The 20,568-nt window shown below is 39.8% G+C and overlaps 1 protein-coding gene across 12 annotated transcripts in view; it reads left to right on the forward strand.

Annotated features, from left to right (window-relative positions):
• FREM1 (FRAS1 related extracellular matrix 1) overlaps nt 1–20,568 on the forward strand; it is a 162,190-nt gene that overhangs the window by 37,052 nt on the left and 104,570 nt on the right. For all 12 annotated transcript variants that reach the window (XM_074330373.1, XM_074330371.1, XM_074330372.1 and 9 more), the window contains exons 7-11: nt 1,612–1,935; nt 4,360–4,468; nt 14,249–14,380; nt 16,451–16,795; nt 17,421–17,563. In XM_074330373.1, the coding sequence (XP_074186474.1) occupies nt 1,612–1,935; nt 4,360–4,468; nt 14,249–14,380; nt 16,451–16,795; nt 17,421–17,563 (1,053 nt within the window). The remainder of the gene's footprint in view (nt 1–1,611; nt 1,936–4,359; nt 4,469–14,248; nt 14,381–16,450; nt 16,796–17,420; nt 17,564–20,568) is intronic.

The following is a 20,568-nucleotide window of genomic DNA, read 5'->3' on the forward strand; positions in this document are numbered from 1 at the left end:
TATAGATCTCTTGTCTAAAGAGGATGCATTTCTGGCCCGAGTAATCACTTGGAAGTCCTCCAGTAGCTCCTAAGATATGATTGCCACTTTCAGCTTCTTGCTGCTGGGATTCTTTATCCTCTCGGGGATGCACCGTAAAGATCCGGGCTTGGATGACCCCAGACGAACTCTCTGTTCTACTTGGCCCATATCTGGAAGCACTCATGTAATCTTTCCTGCCATAAACAAGAAATGTAAAATAATCCCAGCGCAGCCACCATTATCTTCTGCCTCTAGCCACTTAACTTCCTCAGGTATGAGTTTGGCATCAACCCTCTGTGTGCTCCACATGTAAAAGACACACTTTAAAGCTGGTCTCTGACACCTGAGACAGGGATGTAGCATGGTCCCATCCTTCCTCTTTGTGTGGCTGTGTGATGTTGGGGGTCAGGTGAGTGACTCAGCACAACACAGCATTCCTCGCGCTAAGTAAATCGCTTTCTTTTATCTTTCTTACAGTGGGCAAAAGGGTTCTAGAGTCCGGAGCTGGTTCCAGACAATTTGCTTTGTAAACTCGTGCTTTTCGTAAACTCGTGTTTATAATATCTGTCCCACATTCACTTTGAAATCTCTTTGATTAGAACTTCAGTTGAGACAGAGCCAAGAAGAATTCCATTTTTAACATTCCGTTATATATGGATTATAACTCGTTGTCCAATAGCCAGTGTTCAGCAATATTGAACCCATGTGACTAATAATTGAGCTTGGTTCTCTCAACAGTGGAAAACATACAATCCCATGATAACTAGCGTCTCCTGCTATGAAGGTTCTTCCCACCTGCAGCACTTGTTGAGCCCTCAGATCCCAGGATGCATCTTCGTGGTTTCTCTGGGGGACCCCCATCCTGAGGGCTTCTTCCTCACAGCTCTCTCATTTGAGAAGGGGGCATTTCTAGTGCGAGTGGTCATTTACAATTCCCATTACCTGCTCCTCACTTGGAGACTCAGAGTTTTAACTGACTAGACAACTGGCAACCATCCTTTAGTTGCATGAGTACTGAGCTATAAAGACATTTTCCTTCATCCTGCCCCTGCCTGCTTGAAAACAACATTACAGGAAGTAGCAGGGTGGCCGGAGGAGATTGGCGATGTGTGCAGCTACTGCTAAGTACTTTACTTTGGCTGTCTCATTTAATCCTCATTTAATACTTGGGGATCTAGTATTCCCATTTTACAGATGTAGGAAATGAGATTTGGGAATTAAATAACTTGCCTAAAGTTGCACAGATCATAAGTGCTAGAGATAGAATAAAAAAGCACAGTTCCTTCTGATGCCAAAATTGGTGTACCTTCTCAACCCTGGCTGCCTATTAGAGCACCCAGACAGCTTTGAAAATACCAGTTTTCCAGGTCCCTCCTCGAAACAATTCAATTAGGACTTCTGGCGATGCAGCTTGGGCATCGAAGGTGTTGAAACTCCCCAGGTGATTTTAATGTACAGCCAGGTTTCAGATCATTGCCAGATATACCCTCTATCGAGGCTGTGGTTTTATGGTAAATATATTATTAACCCTGTATGTTATAGATTCCTTTATATTGTTTTCCCCTTCATATTTTCTTTCTCCTTCCAAAGTCAGAGAGTGCGTGGTTGCCTGTCTATATCAGAGTTGGCATTCCTAATCAGATGCCAAGGGCTGCATTCATGGCCATGTTTATCCTGGAAGTGGATCAGTTCATCCTGACCTCTTTGACGACATCCGTTCTGGACTGTGAAGAGGATGAGACCCCCAAACCCTTGCTGGTGTTCAACATTACTAAAGCCCCTCTCCAGGGTTATGTGACTCACCTGTGGGATCACACCAGACCAGTGTCCTCATTCACCTGGAAAGATCTCAGTGACTTGCAGATTGCTTATCAGCCACCAAACAGCAGCCATTCTGAAAGGAGACATTATGAGGTAAGACGGAAGCGACAAAGCGCCTAACCTATTTGGTATTCACAGCGTTATTTAAGATGCCACTTCCTGTAGCCTTCAGGTTAGTTTGTACATTCTTTGGCTCTGAACAGAATCAATCACTGTGAATCAGGATGCAAACTCAAATGCCCAGAGGAGCCAGGCTGGTGATGCAAATAAGCAAAGCTTCCTGGAGGGAGACTGTGGGGAACTGGACAAAGAGCTGGTGTGGGAGGAAGCAGCTACAACTCAGTTCTAGCTGATACCGACCACCTAGTGTTGCTAGGTGGTGTGTGTAGCTCATCTCATGTATCACAAGAAGTTAGAAATCTATAATTTTTCTTGTAAAAATGTTTCAATTTTAGAAAACATATTACAAATTTTAGAAAACATATTACAAATTTTAAAACATATTGTGCCAGCTATAAAATATTTCTGAGGGCAGCATTTAGTCTCACCAGTTTGAGAACTCTAGTGCCCTCCTGTGTTACATAGACCATTGAAGTTAGAGATGAGTTTCATTTATAATTCTTTCATTGATAAACTTCCTTTACTCTTTTTTTTTTTGTTTGCAGAAGTGTTTTACTGGGATCCTTAATTAATAACACCGAGTACAGGAGATTCCATTGTCTCATATGATAGCTAATTTCACTATCGAACACTTTCCATCAGGAAAGTCCTCTTTTTATTTAATCTAAATTTCTGCTGCCACTCCAGCCTTTTTCCTCTTGTTTTGTATTCAGTGGGAGTGAAGAACAACTGCTTACAGAGTTGCACATAATAATCCTTCACATACTTAAAGACCTACAGCAGGTTGATTCAAACAGGTTGGACAATTTAAATGGATAGATTGATACAGACTTGAGTTCAGGTTTATTAAGGGACGTGAGTGTCCCTGGGGTTACCAAATTGTCCTCCATCTAATTTAGGCATTTGCAGCATTTAGTTTCAAGGGCAGACAAAAGACTTCAGACTATAAGTATTGTATTTTGCCCTTTGCTTTTATTTACTTCATTTCATAATAGCAAGTGGCAGCTTTTGTTTCTTTCCCACCCTTGCCTCTCATTCCTTCCATATTATGAAGTAATTTCTCATTAGATGTCCAGTTTTACCTCAAGCTCTCAAATGAAGCACTGCTACTCTGCCACTTCCTGTGTGCATTTTTTTTTGGCATTGCATAATGTAATCTTAAAGCAGAATTTGTTCAAATGTGTGATTTTTTGTTGTCATTAGAAGGTAACTTGATTTTTTTTCAGTGGAGATTATACACTTTTCAGATGTTTGTGGGCTGGAAGTGCATTTTGTGGCACTTTGTACATTTGGCTGCCTCTGATGGGATTTCTGAGAGCTGAGCAATGGCCTGTGCTCCTGAATCTCACTGACCCTTCTCTGGGCTATAACACCAAGGCAATCTATTCTTTCAGGCCTCTTTGGAAAATTCAGTCATTTCATTACGTACTACATGTACTGAGAAGACAATTCCTTAGTACATAGCATACAATTTTGTATGGCTCAACCTAATAAATATTTACATTATACTTCCAGAAATATATCACCCACCTTGGTGTAGTTTCATTTTTAGTCTGTTGCATTGGCACCCTTGAATCTGTTTCTTTTGATGTGTTGTATTTGCTGATATGTTGCTGTTTGATAATTGCTCTTATGCTTTCAAATGCATTGTACATCCTTCAGAAGTAGGCAGTGTATCTTCCATTTTTGTATTATACCACATTCTTCTCTGTTAACACCTGGTGAAATACATACATATCACATAATAAGGCTTAAAACTTATCATATAGCCCCACTGAGTAGTTATGGATTTCATGGGAACAAATAAAATCTAGATGTTTATTATAGAAGGATAGATGCCTCTGGATGAGGGTCTCCTAATAGCAACACCAGTGACATTTTGGACCAGATAATTCTTTGTTGTGGGGCTATCCCTATGCATGGTTGGATGTTATAGTCCTTGGCCTCTGTACACTAGATGCCAATAGCACCCCCTCCACACTCATATGTGAGACCATAAATGTCTCTAGACATTCCCAGATGTCCCCTGGGGAGACAGGACGAAGTCACCCCCCGTTGAGAACCATACCTAGACCCCATACCTTTGAGAGAGGTTCGATTGGTATGATGCTGGACTGATGTCGACTCCTGAGCAAATGCAGCGACACGTCTTCTACATATTTGCTTATTTCAGGGTAAGACATTCTTTTATGGAGAGGAAAATTTTTAAATGCGACTAAACTAAGGAACAAGATCTAGAGCCCGAAAAAGTGAGATCAGGTTGTCAAAAAATGAGATCAGGCAGCAGCAGAAACCTGAATCTGTGTTGCTTCCATCTGTAGTGTATACCCCAGATGCAGTGGTATGTTATCCTAGAACGTTTCAATGTGTGGTTCATATGCAACTGTTTGCTTGCAGGTGGAGTTGGAGGTGTATGACTTCTTCTTTGAAAGGAGCGCGCCGATTACAGTCCACATCTCTGTCAGAACAGCAGATACCGACGCCCCACGAGTGTCCTGGAACACAGGTGAAGCTCACGTGGGGTTCAAGCCACATAGCCCCAAAGGGAAGACAAAGTATATGGGTCGGGAAAGAAAGGCGGTTTTATTCCCATTTCACATGTGAGGAGACAGAAACCCAGACAGGTTAGGGGCATCAGATAGTTGGTTTGGGTTTTGTTTTTCTTACTGGCAGGGTGAGAAATTTAAATCCAGGATTCCTGAGTGCTGGAGACAAGTTCTTTCCTCTGCAGGAGATAAGCCAAAAAGACAACTTTCACCTGGATGAGGCAAAAAGGTGACTGTATGTAATACCAAGCTGCAGTTAGACGGAGAGAAAAGGTCTCTGACTGTAATTGTTCAGAGGGATAGAAGGAAGGCATAGATTGGTGCCCTGTACATTGTCCTGTGTTTAAGTTGGGTTGCATGGAAAGCACAATACGTAAGTAAGAGCTTACACTGCTTTATTTGTTTGAAAAGAATGCTCTGCCTCTCATTTCTGAGTGGACTTATAATGCAATGTATATATTTAGGTCAGATGGAAATGTAGAATGTCAATGAAGATTTTTTTTCCCCCCACTAATCCTGTCAATACTGTTCAAAACATATTTATAAGCAGTAGTGGTAGGTTCTGTTAAGGGGATAGTCCATGTGTTTGATTTTAGTTCTCAGGTAGGAGCTTAAACGAGTTGCCTCTTGTGTTTATGTGTGTGTGTGCATGTGTGGGTACATGCATGCACACATACGTGTTTGTATGCATGTGAATTTCAGTAGAGATGAAGAATATTGGTTGAGCAGCCTTGGTTTATAATTCTACTTCTAGGTCCCACTCTACCTTTGTTAGCGGGATAATGAGAGCAACGAAAGAACTGGTAACCTAAAGTTTAGTAATAACACATATTAAGTATATTATGCTTGAGCATAGAGACTTAATAGTCTGCATGTGGGCTTGTGATTTGTGAAGCCCTGGCATGTTAAGCGAGCTCTAAATCTGATTTTGGCTACTTTGGACATTAGGATCCTTTTCAAAATGAATTTTTACTTATTATGAACTTATATGTTCATCATTGAGAACTTGGAAAGCACATTAAATAGAATAAGTGATGAATGGTCATGAATAAATAAACAAAATAGTATGAATGAATAAAATCATTTATTACTCCACCATGAAGCCATAATCACTTAATATGTTGTTATATATGCTTCTAGTCCTCTTGCTTGCTTTGCTGTGTCCCATGAGGTCTTGTTCTTTGCCAAACTGTCCACTCTTGGCTTCACAACACTTATTACCAGTCAGAGATTCTTTATATCTACTTCTCCTTCCCCTGTACCTCCCTCCTTTCTTTCCTTCCTTCCTTCCTTCCTTCCTTCCTTCCTTCCTTCCTTCCTTCCTTCCTTCCTTCCTTCCTTCCTTCCTTCCTTCCTTTTTCTAAATATGCTGCATGTCTTAGTCCAGGTTCCCTAGCAGCAGCCCCTGAGGCAGGGTGTATGCATTAACCCGGCACTGAAAACTAGAGTAAGGGGAAAAGGGAAGTCAAGGTAGTAAGACTGAGCTGGTCACTGCTTTATAAGAAAAGAAAGCTGAGGGCTTGATAGTGCTGATGTCTCCAGGAAGAAATGGAACCACTGTGTGGGGGGGGAGCTGGGTGGGATGGAGAAAGGGTGAACAGTCTGTCAACTCCTTCTCATTTCCTGTCTCATCACGGTCAGTTTGCCTCACTGGATGTTAACTCCCACATGTCCAGGTGTGTTACCTGGCCCCTCCTAACAGCCACTGCACAAACTCTCTGAGCCCCATGGTGTAGGACCTGGCCACAGTCTCAAGGGAGTCATGGCAAAATCAGGCCCTTGCCTCAGAAGGCAGTGAGGTAAACAGATCAGAAGACGAGGTAACTGGGGCAGCCAAGGCTTTAAAATTGTGGGGACTGTGGGAACCCTCGTGGGGCTGCTGCAGCTGGAAAGCTGGCAAACGATCAGGATGGCAAGGGAGACTGGGTAGTTTTGAGGGGAAGCGCTAACTGGACGTCCCAGTACACTGTCTTTAAATTTTTTTTTTTTAAATTTTATTTTATTAAATTTATTGGGGTGACAATTGTTAGTAAAATTACATAGATTTCAGGTGTACAATTCTGTATTACATCATCTATAAATCCCATTGTGTGTTCACCACCCAGAGTCAGTTCTCCTTCCATCACCATATATTTGATCCCCCTTACCCTCATCTCCCACCCCCACCCCCTTACCCTCTGGCAACCACTAAACTATTGTCTGTGTCTATGAGTTTCTGTTTCTCATTTGTTTGTCTTGTTCTTTTGTTGTTTTTGGTTTATATACCACATATCAGTGAAATCACATGGTTCTCTGCTTTTTCTGTCTGACTTATTTCGCTCAGCATTACACTCTCAAGATCCATCCATGTTGTCACAAATGTTCCTATATCATCTTTTCTTACCGCCAAATAGTATTCCATTGTGTATATATACCACAACTTCTTTATCCATTCATCTATCGAAGGACATTTTGGTTGTTTCCATGTCTTGGCCACGTAAACGAAAGCTGCAATGAACATTGGAGCACACGTGTCTTTATCTCTAAATGTTTTCAGATTTTTGGGTAGATACCCAGGAGAGGGATTGCTGGGTCATATGGCAATTCTATTCGTAATTTTTGAGGAACCTCCACACTGCCTTCCATAACGGCTGCACCAGTCTGCATTCCCACCAACAGTGTATGAGGGTTCCTTTTTCTCCACAGCCTCTCCAACACTTGTTACTATTTGTCTTGTTGATGATAGCCATTCTGACTGGGGTGAGGTGATATCTCATTGTGGTTTTGATTTGCATTTCTCTGATGATTAGTGATGTTGAGCATTTTTTCATATGTCTATTTGCCATTTGTATGTCCTCTTTGGAGAAATGTCTCTTCAAGTCCTCTGCCCATTTTTCAATTGGGTTGTTTGTTTTTCTGTTGTTGAGTTGCATGAGTTCCTTGTATATTCTGGATACTAGCCCCTTATCGGAGGCACTGTTTGCAAAAATCTTCTCCCATTCAGTTGGTGGCCTCTTTATTTTGTCAATGGTTTCTTTTGCTGTGCAGAAGCTTTTAAGTTTCATATAGTCCCATTCGTTTATTTTAGCTTTTACTTCCATTGCCTTTGGAGTCAAGTTCATAAAATGCTCTTTGAACCCAAGGTCCATAAGTTTAGTACCTATGTTTTCTTCTATGCAGTTTATTGTGTCAGGTCTTATGCTTAAGTCTTTGATCCATTTTGAATTAACTTTGGTACATGGTGACAAATAGCAGTCCAGTTTCATTCTTTTGCACATGGCTATCCAATTCTCCCAGCATCATTTATTGAAGAGGCTGTATTTCCTCCATTGTGTGTTTTTAGCTTCTTTGTCAAAAATTATCTGTCCATATTTATGTGGTTTTATGTCTGGGTTCTCAATTCTATTCCATTGGACTATGTGTCTGTTTTTCTGCCAATACCATGCTGTTTTGATTATTGTTGCCCTGTAGTACAAGCCAAAGTCAGGAAGTGTGATACCTCCATTATTGTTCTTTTTTCTTAAGATTGCTTTAGCTATTCGGGGTCTTTTGTGGTTCCAAAAAAATCTGATTTTTTGTTCTATTTCTTTAAAATATTCCATTGGGATTTTGATGGGGATTGCATTGAATCTGTATATTGCTTTGGGTAATATGGCCATTTTAACTATGTTGATTCTTCCAATCCATGAGCACGGAATGTCTTTCCATTTCTTTGTGTCTTCTTCAATTTCTTTCAAAAATGTCTTATAGTTTTCAGCATATAGGTCTTTCACATCCTTGGTTAAGTTTATTCCTAGGTATTTTATTCTTTTTGCTGCAATTGCAAAAGGAATTGTTTTTGTATTTCTTTTCTGAGATTTCATTGTTAGTATATAGGAAGGCAATGGACTTTTGTGCATTGATTTTGTAGCCGGCAACTTTACTGTATTCGTTGATTGTTTCTAATAGCTTTTTGGTGGAGTCTTTAGGGTTTTCTATATATAGCATCATGTCATCTGCAAAGAGTGATAATTTAACTTCTTCATTCCCAATTTGGATGCCTTTTATTTCTTTCTCTTGCCTGATTGCTCTGGCAAGGACTTCCAACACTATGTTGAAAAGCAGAGGTGATAGGGGACATCCCTGTCGTGTTCCTGAACATAGAGCAAAGGGCTTCAGTTTTCTTCCATTAATTATGAGATTAGCAGAGGGCTTGTCATATATGGCCTTTATTATGTTAAGGTATTTTCCTTCTATACCCATTTTATTAAGTGTTTTAATCATAAATGGATGTTGTATCTTGTCAAATGCTTTTCTGCATCAATTGATATAATCATATGATTTTTGTCCTTTATTTTGTTTATGTGATGTATCACATTGATGGATTTTCGTATGTTGAACCATCCTTGTGCCCCAGGGATGAACCCCACTTGGTCGTGATGAATAATCTTTTTAATGCATTGTTGTATTCGATTTGCTAGAATTTTATTTAGGATTTTTGCATCGGTATTCATTAGAGATATTGGTCTGTAGTTTTCTGTTTTTGTGCTGTCCTTACCAGGTTTTGGTATCAGGGTAATGTTGGCCTCATAAAATGAGTTAGGGAGTACTGTCTCTTCTTCAATTTTTGGAAGAGTTTGTGCAGAATTGGTATTAGATCCTCTTTGAAGGTTTGGTAGAATTCACTAGTGAAGCCATCTGGTCCCGGACTTTTGCTTTTGGGAAGGTTTTGGATGACTGATTCAATTTATACTGGTGATCGGTCTGTTTAGATTTTCCAGTTCTTCATGGTTCAGCCTTGGAAGGCTATATGTTTCTAAGAACTTGTCCATTTCTTCTAGGTTGTTGAATTTGGTGGCATATAGTCCTTCATAGTATTCTTGGATGATCCTTTGTATTTCTGTGGTGTCCGTGATAACTTCCCTTTTACATTTCTGATTTTGTTAATCAGTGTCTTCTCTCTTTTTATCTTAGTAAGTCTAGCCAAGGGTTTGTCGATTTTGTTAATCTTTTCAAAGAACCAGCTCTTTGTCACATTAATGTTTTTCTATTGTCTTTTTGTTCTCTATTTCATTTAGTTCTGCTCTAATTTTTATTATTTCCTTTCTTCTGCTGACCTTGGGTTTTACTTGTTCTTCTTTTTCTAGTTCTTTAAGGTGTAACATGAGGTTATTTATTTGGGAGTTTTCTTGTTTCTTGAGATAGGCCTGTAATGAGATAAATTTCCCTCTTAAAACTGCTTTCGCTGCATCCCAGAAATTTTGGTAGGATGTATTTTCATTGTCATTTGTTTCTATGTATCTTTTGATCTCTCCTCTAATTTCTTCTTTGACCCAGTCCTTCTTTAAAAGTATGTTGTTTAATCTCCATGTATTTGTGTTTTTTTCCGCTTTCTTTTTACAGTTGATATCCAATTTCAAAGCCTTGTGATCAGAGAATATGCATGGTATGATTTCAATCTTCTTAAATTTGTTGAGACTGATTTTATGTCCCAATATATGGTCTATCCTTGAGAATGTTCCATGTACACTAGAAAAGAATGTATAGTCTGATGTTTTAGGATGAAGTGCTCTATAAATGTCAATTATGTCCATTTCATCTAATGTGTCATTTAGGGCTACTATTTCGTTATTTATTTTCTGTTTGGATGATCTATCCATAGCTGTCAATGATGTATTTAAGTCCCCTAGTATAATTGTGTTTTGGTCAATTTCTCCCTTTAGTTCTGTTAGTAGTTGCTTGGTGTATTTCGGTGCTCCCTGATTGGGGGCATAAATATTGATGACTGTTATGTCTTCTTGTTGTACAGTCCCTTCACCATTATGAAATGTCCATCTTTGTCTCTTGTTATCTTTTTCACCTTGAAGTCTGTTTCATCTGATATCATTATGGCTACACCTGATTTTCTCTGGGTACCATTTGCTTGGAGTGTCAATTTCCACCCTTTCACTTTGAGTCTATGCTTGTCCTTGTAGCTGAGATGTGTCTCTTGGAGACAGCATATGGTTGGGTTTAGTTTTTTGATCCAATCTGCTACTCTGTGCCTTTTTATTGGTGAGTTCAGTCCATTTACATTTAGGGTGATTATTGATATGTGAGGATTTCCTGTCATTCTATCTTTAGTTTTCTGGTAAGGCTGTGTCTCCATTGTTTCTTTGCCTTTTGTTGTTGTCTATTATTTCTGTGTGGTGGTATTCTATGATGTTTCCCTCTGTTTCTTCTTTTATTTCAGTATATATTTCAATTCTGGATTTATTTTGAGTGGTTACCCTTAAGTTTATGTAAAAGAAAGTTTGATATTTAGAGTATTCCATTTTCTTCAGCACGCTTACTTTCTCCATTCCCATATTCGGTTCAGGCCTTTACTCTCCCCCTTTTTGAGTTTTGGTTGCCACAAATTGTCCCTGTTGATGGTGGTCGAATAGCCTCCTTTAGTATTTCTTGTAGTGCAGGTCGTGTATTAGAAAATTCCCTCAGCTTCTGTATGTCTGGAAAGGTCTTTATTCCTCCTTCATATCTAAAGGATATCTTTGCTGGATATATTATTCTTGGCTCATGATTTCTCTCTTTCAATAGTTTGAATATTTGGTTCCACTCCTCCTGGCTTGTAGAGTTTCTGCTGAAAAATCTGATGATAATCTAATGGGCTTTCCTTTGTAAGTTACCGTCTTCTTTTCCCTGGCTGCCTTGAGGATTCTTTCTTTGTCGTTGATTTTAGACAGCTTCAATACAATGTGCCTTGGAGAAGGCCTGTTGGGATTGAGGTAACTAGGTGTTCTATTTGCTTCTTGGATTCGAGGGTCCAGTTCTGTCCACAAATTTGGGAAGTTCTCATCGACAATTTGTTTGAATATATTCTCTGTTCCCTTCTCTCTTTCTTCTCCTTCTGGTATGCCCATTAGTCTTATATTGCTCTTTCTGATGGAGTCAGAAAGTTCTTGTAGAGTTCTTTCATTTCTTTTAAGTCTCAAGTCTCTTTCTTCTTCTATCTGTGTCATTTCCAGGTTTCTATCTTCGATGTCACTGATTCTTTCCTCCATCTGGTCAACTCTACTACCTAAGCTGGTTATTTCATTCTTAATTTCTTCTATTGAGTTCTTAATCTCCAGAAATTCTATTTGGTTCTTTTTAAAATTTCAATCTCTTTCGTAAAATGCTCATGCTGTTCTTTGATTGAGTTTCTGAGTTCATTTAACTGCCTATCTGTGTTTTCTTGTATCTCGTTGAGTTTTTTTCAGAACTGCAATCTTGAATTCTCTGTCATTTAAGTCACATATTTCTGTATCTTTAAGTGCCTTCTCTGGAGATTTTTCACTTTCTTTCTGAGCTATCTTGTTGCCTTGGTTATTCATGGTGATTACTGGTTTACTATTTCTCTTCCTAGACATCTACAGGAGTGACTTTTGCAACAGGTTTATAGGACGAGGTCTTTCTTTTGTTTTCCAGTACTTGTTGGTAGAATGTTTTATTATTTCTCCAACTGCAATTTATTTTTCTTCTCCCACATGGTAGTGCTGTTTTCTCTGCACTATTCCTGCTTCTCACACAATGGGGGGATTCCCTGGGAGATGGGCTTCTCCTCTGTTAATAGTTCATCTAGGTCACAGGGCGCAGTGTCCCGGTGGGTATGCGGAGAGCTTTTGATGTTCCAAAGCTCTTCCAGCTCCTGATTCAGAGCCCGTATGTTTCAGCAGTTCTGTTTACTCCTGCAGGGATCCACCCAGATAGGTGGGGTCAGGGGCGGGGTAAGTTGTGAGAGGTGGCCCAGAGCAATGGCGGCAACCACCACCACAGCCGGTCCTGCTTCCACGGCTCCCTCCCCTTTGCCGGAACCAGTTGGGCTGCGAATTTGTGTCTGCGGCCCACAGTTCTCAAAACAGCAAATTTTCTGTTGTTTTGATCTGACACTGCTACTGTTTCGCTTCTAGCACCGGGCAGGTGGAGGCGGGGTGAGCTCTGGGAGGGGTGGAAGGGGGCGGCTAGTCTCAGTGCCTAAGGCTCCGTTCTCTGCTCGGCAGTGTGGGCTTAAACCACCGTTTGCAACCTTTTTCCCTCAGTCTTTTCTCCGAGGTCTCTGCCATGAGCGTTGGGTTCAGCCATGGTATATGCTGTCCCCTCAGCCCTGTGGGCCATAAGCGGAGCCCTAGCAGTCCGAGTTCTTCCCTCTCCGGCAGCTGCGGTAGTTCCGGGATGCAGTGAGCTGGGAGCACTGAGCTAGGTCTGCGTCCTGTGCCTGCGCGGCTCCGTCTCCGCGCACTTCTCCCTTTCCTCCTCCCTCCACTCGCGTGAATCTCCCACCTGTAGGTGATTTCAGTCAGTAGTGGGCCTCTTCGTCTTGCCTGTCTGCTGTGCAGGGAGTCCTTTGTGGAGTTTTTGTTGTTCGATTCGTTGTAAATTCCAGGGGAGCTTTACAGAGGCTCACCTCACGCCGCCATTTTTCCGGAAGTCACATTGTCTTTAAATTTTGTCAGCTGTTTCTTTAAAAAGTTCTGCTCCCTTTCAAGACTCCCTGTAATCTGTTGGCTCCCAGCTCTGATGGGTAATGGGAAGGGTCAATGATGCTACAGCTCCCTGTCTCTCACTGGAGTATTCAGTCTGGAATCTTTATTCTTGTTCTGAGGAGCACGCTCTCTCTTTCCCCAGATTTCCTCCAGCGCGCTGCGTCCAAGGAAAAGGTTTTATTTTGATTCCTTTAGTTCAAAAGTCCCTTCCTTATTAGAGTCTAAACTAAAATACAGCCCTCATTATAGAATGTCAGACACTTTACATCTAGCACCATTGAGCACTGTCTTAGTACAGTAGCTCTGTATATGCATATTTAACCACTTTACATTCTCTGTGCTTTGGGCTAATTACGAACTCATAAATTATAGCTGACCCTTGAACAACACATGGGGGTTGGGGGTGCTGACCCTCCAGGTAGTCAAAAATCTGTGTATAACTTATGACTCCCCCAAAACTTAACTACTAATAGGCTACTGTTGACTGGAAGCCTTACTGATAACATAAATAGTTGATTAACACATATTTTGTATGTGATACATGTATTACATATTGTACTCTTACAATAAATTAGAGAAAAGAAAACGTTATTAAGAAAAATCATAAGGAAGAGAAAATAAATTCATAATAGTTATTGAAAAAAAAATCTGTATATAAGTGGACCTGCACAGTTCAAACCCGGTTGTTCAAGGGTCAACTGTACCGTGTTTCCCCCAAAATAAGACCTAGCCAAACAGTCTGCTCTAATGCATCTTTTGGAGCAAAAATTCATGTAAGACCCGGTCTTATTTTATTATAATATAAGATTGGGTCTTATCTAATAATATAAGACCGGGTCTTATATTAATTTTTGCTTAATAAAAGATGCATCAGAGCTGATGGTCCAGCTAGGTCTTATTTTCGGGGAAATAGGGTATATGTAAAAGAACTTCTGTTTTGCCCACAGAATATGTGGATATAGCCTTTGAAAAACTCCTTGTGGACCTTATTGAACTAGAGATCCCCGTGAACATAGTATCTGTTCTTTCCTTTGGTGTTTATTTTCTGGGACTATCATGTCTCTAAAGGATATGTCATAAGGAACCAGATGTCAGATTGGAGGTAATAGTACTGAAAGTAAAAATATTACTAAATTAACAGCTCAATTCCAGTTTCTTGAAAAGCTTTTGAAGATACAATTTTCAGCTAGTTCTGTGAGTTAAAATTCATTAATCTTGTCTTCAAGTAGGCTTGTTGGCATATCATAGAACTTTGCAGGACATTTTTATTTTGTCCTGTAGGTCTGAATCTCCTGGAGGGCCAGTCGCGGGCCATCACTTGGGAACAGTTTCAGATTGTCGACAATGATGACATTCGCGCTGTCCAGCTAGTCACTGTGGATGGCCTGCAGCATGGACGGCTCACAGTAAGAGGTGATGACCAACATTTTTAACCTAGAAAAGAACCCAAGACGTACTTTCTCCGAAAGCATATTTAATAAGATCTATGAAGCATTTCTTGGGCTCCATTCCTAAATGAATTGTTATATCTCCAAAATGTGGAGATCTTGAAACAGTTGGCTTTTGTGTTAGGGTGTTCACATCAGTGGATGACCATTTATGAGCAGTGCCTTAGCTCATTATTTAAAGCTAATATACTTTGTAGGGCTTCTTCTACATATACTCTTTAACTGATTATCTTATAGTCGGAAGACAAAATATTTCCCTCTCATTTTTCTGCTTCAGAGAAATGTGTTGAAAAACAAACAAACAAAAAAACATGTTTTTTTTTAAAAAAATACTTTGATAATCATTTTGTTATGATGATGTTAGAAGCAATTACTATAGTTTAAAGAAAATGAGTTTATGATTATAATTATAAGGATGGTAGTTAAGGTTAATGGGCCTAATAAAAATAATAGCCATACTTTATGAGCTTAGAAGATTTAATCCAATTATCCTGTTAGTTCGCCTAATAATGCAGAACGAGAGCTCTTATTTATCATCAGTTGTGGTTAGGAAATGCTGAAACCGAAATAAAATGACAAATTCTCTTGTCTAGTCCCAGGACAGGGGGAGGTCAGCTTAAGACTGGGTGTATCAGGAAGGGAGGATGTTCAGCTGCATGTAAGGGAAACCCAACTACAGTGGCTTAGAAATTCATTTTTTTTCCTCATGTGACAAATTGTCCAGAGGTAGGTAGGTATTCCATATCCATGATGCCAGAAGTGCTTTTCTGCTCTGTCAGTGGTCACAAGATGGCGCCTGTACCTCCAGGCTCTGGTCTGCATTCGAGGAAGAGAATGAAAAACGTTGTGCCGTCTAAGTTTGCTCTCTTTAACAACCGGAGTATGATACAGTGACTTTTACTTACGACTCCTACCATCTCACATACTACCCCTAAGTGCAACGGAGTCTGGGGACATCATTTTTAGAAAATGATCATATTGCCATTCCAAATAGAACTAGGGTTCTGGTGCTGAGGAAGAAGCAGAAAGTGGCTATTGGGCAAGTAACTTATAGTGCTATTATACTAGTGTTTAATCGTTATTCCATGAGATCCTCAACACAAACGTACCTATGGTGTGGGGAGAGTAATGCGGCACCAGCCATCAAGATCTATAATAGTTTATGCAGAGTGGAGGAATGTTTATTAATGCTGCAAAATGAAATGTAGAATGGTAGCCCATAACACTATGATATTCTGGGCCCACAGGAGATAAGAAAACAGTGCTAATATTTATTAAGCATTTGCTTTGTGCCAGATACAGTGCAACGCATTCTACATGCTTTATCTTATTTCATTCAACTTTACAAAGTGAGGTACTATTATTATTCCCACTTTCCAAATGGGGAACCTGAGACTTGGAGAAGTTGACTTCTTGGAGGTCATATACCTAGAAAGTGGCAGAACTGGGATTTTGAACCTAGGCCATTTGCTACCCAAGCTTTAGCGATTCTCAAACTTTAGCATGCCTTGGACCCTCCTAGAGGCTTGATAAAACACATATTGCTGGGCCCCACCTCCAGAATTTCTGATTCAGTAGGTCTAGGTTAGGGCCTGAGAACTTGCATTTCTAACAACTTCCTAGATAATGCTGATGCTGGTGGTTCAAGACCACACTTCTAAGAAGTGCCACCATGTAGGATGATAACAGCGAGTTAAAGAATAAGTCCCATTTATTGTAGGCTTACGATTGTTTAAGTTCTCTCGTCCATGCTAGGGAATAAGAAGTAGCTAGTATTCCCTTTTTCTAAATGAATCTCAGATTCGTTAAATACCATGCCCAAGTCTGCACAGCTATTACTAAGTGTTACAGGCAGTGTTCAAAACCAGGTCTGTGGGGGCCCAGAGCCCACTAAACAGTCTGTCATTTTTCCAGGCCAGGGAAGTCTCAGCTGCACCACTTTCCTTAAAGCCCTCTTGTCTAGTGCTGCTTTCACTACAAGTGCAGCCTTTGCACCCCCTCGTTCAATCAGTGCCATCTCTGCTCTCTCCTTTAGGCGGGAAAGGATTTCTCTTCACTGTGGCTGACCTGCAGGCTGGAGTCGTTCGCTATCATCATGATGACAGTGACTCCACCAAAGACTTTGTGGTCTTCCGGATATTTGATGGCCATCATAGCATCCGCCATAAGTTTCCTATCAACATCTTGCCCAAAGATGACAGCCCCCCGTTCCTCATAAACAATGTTGTTATTGAGCTGGAGGAGGGACAGACCATACTGGTCCAGGGGTCCATGCTGAGAGCTTCAGACATAGACTCCAGTGATGACTACATCTTCTTTAATATCACAAAACCACCGCAGGCTGGAGAGATTATGAAGAATCCAGGGCCAGGCCTGATAGGTAAGTTCTGGCAGTAAGATCATTTGTGTCAGAATTCGTGCAGAGGTGGAAATCAAGTTTATGAGGTAAGATACAATTAGTATCCCCATTTTATAGATGGGAAGCCTGAAACGTAGAGAAGCTAAGTTGATCTATCCAAGGATGGGCATCTGGAAAGTTCTAGAGCTGGGCCTGAAGGTAACCATTACACTATGAAAAATTAAGACTGCCAAGCACAGTGATAGAACAAATAAGTTTGAAGAGAGATATTTGGCCTATTCTAGGTTATTGATAAAGTAATTTCATGAATGATATTTGCTTATTAGAATAATTTTACAACCACGTCTTAAAGTAGTCAGGAGTAACAAAACAGGGATCAAGTAGTTAGTGTTCCTTAAGACTACGTTTCTTAAAAATATTTTTCTAATGCTAATTTCTCTACGTATTTTAAGACAGGTGTGGCAATTTTAATTTTTCTGCTTTATTATTTATAATCTTTGATTAACAACTGTTAATGAAGATTCCTTGGATATATACAACATATGCAGAATGGAGCAGAGAAGACTTGGAGATAAGTCCTATATCTTTATACCCCAATGCCTGGCAGATGGTTACAAAAATATTTGGTGTTTTATGGACCCAACAGGTTATCCTATCCCTGGCTTCCTTCAGAGGGATCTATTTAATGGCATTATTTACTATCGTCACTTTGGTGGAGAAATCTTTGACGATTCTTTTGAATTTGTCCTGTGGGACAGCCATGAACCTCCAAATTTCTCAGTGCCACAGGTAAGAGGCCATCTCTAAACACTTTCCCAAAATCTTGTCCACAGATATCAGTTCTGGGAGATGTTATTAGAAACTACATGAAAATAGGTTTCAGTGTTCAAAGTCTGAGAAGCAACAGATTAAGCAAAATTAAGTCAATTTCTTTGCAACATCACTTCTCTTCCATTTATTTTTCTAAAGAGTTCTATAAATTTCCATGAATGTGGTGTTTCCAAGGTTATTTAACAGTGGGACCCTTTTGTACAGAACACCTCACAAAATTTTTTGGCCTCATGGCACTAAAGAAAACGGTGACATTTTATGTGTAGTGGTTAAAGTATAGGCTCTGGAGTTAGACAGTCTATGTTTCTCTTCTGTCCTTGACACTAATTAACTGGTTGATCTGTGCCTCAGTTTTTTCATCTTTAAAATGGAATAATACAACTTCCTTATAGTGTGATTGTGAGGGCAAGATGTTATATACAAAATACTGAGAACTTTTTGGCACATGGTAAGTACTCAATAAATAAATTAGCTATTATTTATTGTTGCTTTTGAAGAACTAGGAGTTTTGCTACCACTCAAGTATGTCATTTAAATATATAGAATGCAGATATAGATTTAAGGAGGCATTCTATAAAGAAATTACAGCAAATGGAATCAGTGTATGGTCTGGACAACTATAAAGGAGTAGACTCTTTGCAAGGAGAGAGTGGTTGGCGGTAAGAGCAGAAAAAAGAGAGCTGAAAATAAATGGTGACCTGCTACATGTAGTTTTTTTCCTAGACAGTTTATACTTATTATCTTGGAAGATAGCATGCATAGGGATCTAAGCAAATCTTGAACCAGTCCTAGAATGACTACTGAAAGTAGGTATCCCTGTTGGTTATATAATGTCTTCTCATCTCACAGTCAATTCACATTAGCTAATGCATACATGGACATTGAGCTGTTCATGTGTTTGCAAAGATGAAGGTAACAAAAAAGGGGTGATTAGGAAGAATGATGTCAGAGAACCCAGAAACTGAAGGAAGTAGGTGATTCCTGTTAAGAGGAAATGGAGAATGAATGAGAAAATTCTCGATTCAACTGCTTATTGAATAACAAATCAACTCCTTTACAAATAACAGGCCCGTATTTTCATCAATGTATTATGCACGATTTCTAGATTACATTTTTTTAAATAACTATTTCTATGTATTTTTTTAAGGTGTTTTTTTTTTTTTTGTTTGTTTGTTTTTAATTGGGGAAGGGGACCAGGACTTTATTGGGGAACAGTGTGTACTTCCAGGACTTTTTTCCAAGTCAAGTTGTTGTCCTTTCTATCTTAGTTGTGGAGGGTGCCATTCAGCTTCAAGTTGTTGTCCTTTCAGTCTTAGTTGTGGAGGGCGCAGCTCAGCTCCAGGTCCAGTTGCCGTTGCTAGTTGCAGGGGGCGATGCCCACCATCCCTTGCGGGACTCGAGGAATTGAACTGGCAACCTTGTGGTTGAGAGCCCACTGGCCCATGTGGGAACTGAACCGGCAGCCTTCGGAGTTAGGAGCACGGAGCTCCAACCGCCTGAGCCACCGGGCCGGCCCCCTAGGTTACATTTTTGATTGAGAATTTAGTTGATTTGATAATCCAAAATGGCAACTATTAATAGGATTTATTTCTAACCCTTCTGTTTTAGCTATTCAAACTGAGTTTTCTTTCTGACTAGAATACCATATCACTTTTAGCAGACTCTATGCCTTTTTGAAAATAGAAAACTCATGGCTTCTTTTTCCTCTTCTGCTATCATATATTTTATAGGTCATATTTTTATTTATATCATATTTCAGCTCAATGTAGTTGTCAGATCCCTCTAAAATAAAAACCACAGTGACTTCATTGAAACAAAACTATTTCTAAATCTTGGCAAATAAGTCAGACTAAAAACTGTAGATCAGTGATAAGGTTACTTCTTCTGATGGATGGATTTCTAAGCAAGGATCATAATCACATTTTTCTTTGCTTTCATTTTCTTAATCTATGTTGACAGACAGAGAGAATGTATACATTTGCTCTGTCTTCCTATACCACCTATTTTTGGCTCCTGAATATTCTCCAGCTCAGCCTTGTGCACCCACCTCTCTATCTGACATCTCCACATGTATATCTCACTAGCATTTTAAACTTACCATGTCCACAAGACATTTAGTATATTTACCTCAAAACTTGCACAAAACCACTGTAACTAGAATCTCTGAAACCATCTCTAACTCCTTTGTTTCTCAATATCTGAAAAACCAATTAGTCAACAAGTCTTACTAAATCTGCTGGATGAATTTCTCTCATCTGTCTCTGCTTCCCCACCCCATTGCCATTGCTTTACTTCCAACTTTCATCTTTTCGGGACTAGATTATCAGAATCCCTCACATGGTCTCTTAAGAATAGAAGAGATCCTTTTAATTTAGGACAATTAAAATCCTTTGATACAGTAGCAGCACATTTAGTAGAATCCACCTAGCATCAATTTTCCCCAAATTCTCCCTCTTCTGATTTGTGGCAGCTCTAGCTTAGTTCCTTTCCAGACTATGGACTTGCTGCTCTACACCATAATATCACCTGCTCCTGGAATCATTTTCTGATGTCCCCCTTCCACAATTCCCTCAGGCTGGGTCAGCTGGTATTTTTATATGATCTGATATAAAATCACTATAATGTGAGGCTATTATTTGTTTTATTGGATTAACTTTGAGCTCACTGATGAGCTCAAAGAATCCTGAACTATTCATCTGTGTGTCTTCAGGCCTTGGTATCAGACTTAGTAGAATCTCAAGAACTATGTCTTGGCCCCAAGTGGACTCCTGTTCTTTCAACTTTTATTGAACATAGGAGGAAATAAGAAGACTGAAACATTTGGTAGAAACTGAGGAGTCAGTGCGATGAGGAGGTAGTAAGTACAAAGGTTTATTCTTCAGAGTTTCCAGGAATCAGTGTATTCATAAGAACAAAAGAAGTAGAACAAGGATTTCTGGTCAAGATGGTGGAGTAGGTAAATG

The sequence above is a fragment of the Rhinolophus sinicus genome, linkage group LG04, assembly GCF_036562045.2.
Source record: "Rhinolophus sinicus isolate RSC01 linkage group LG04, ASM3656204v1, whole genome shotgun sequence".
Lineage (NCBI taxonomy): Eukaryota > Metazoa > Chordata > Mammalia > Chiroptera > Rhinolophidae > Rhinolophus > Rhinolophus sinicus.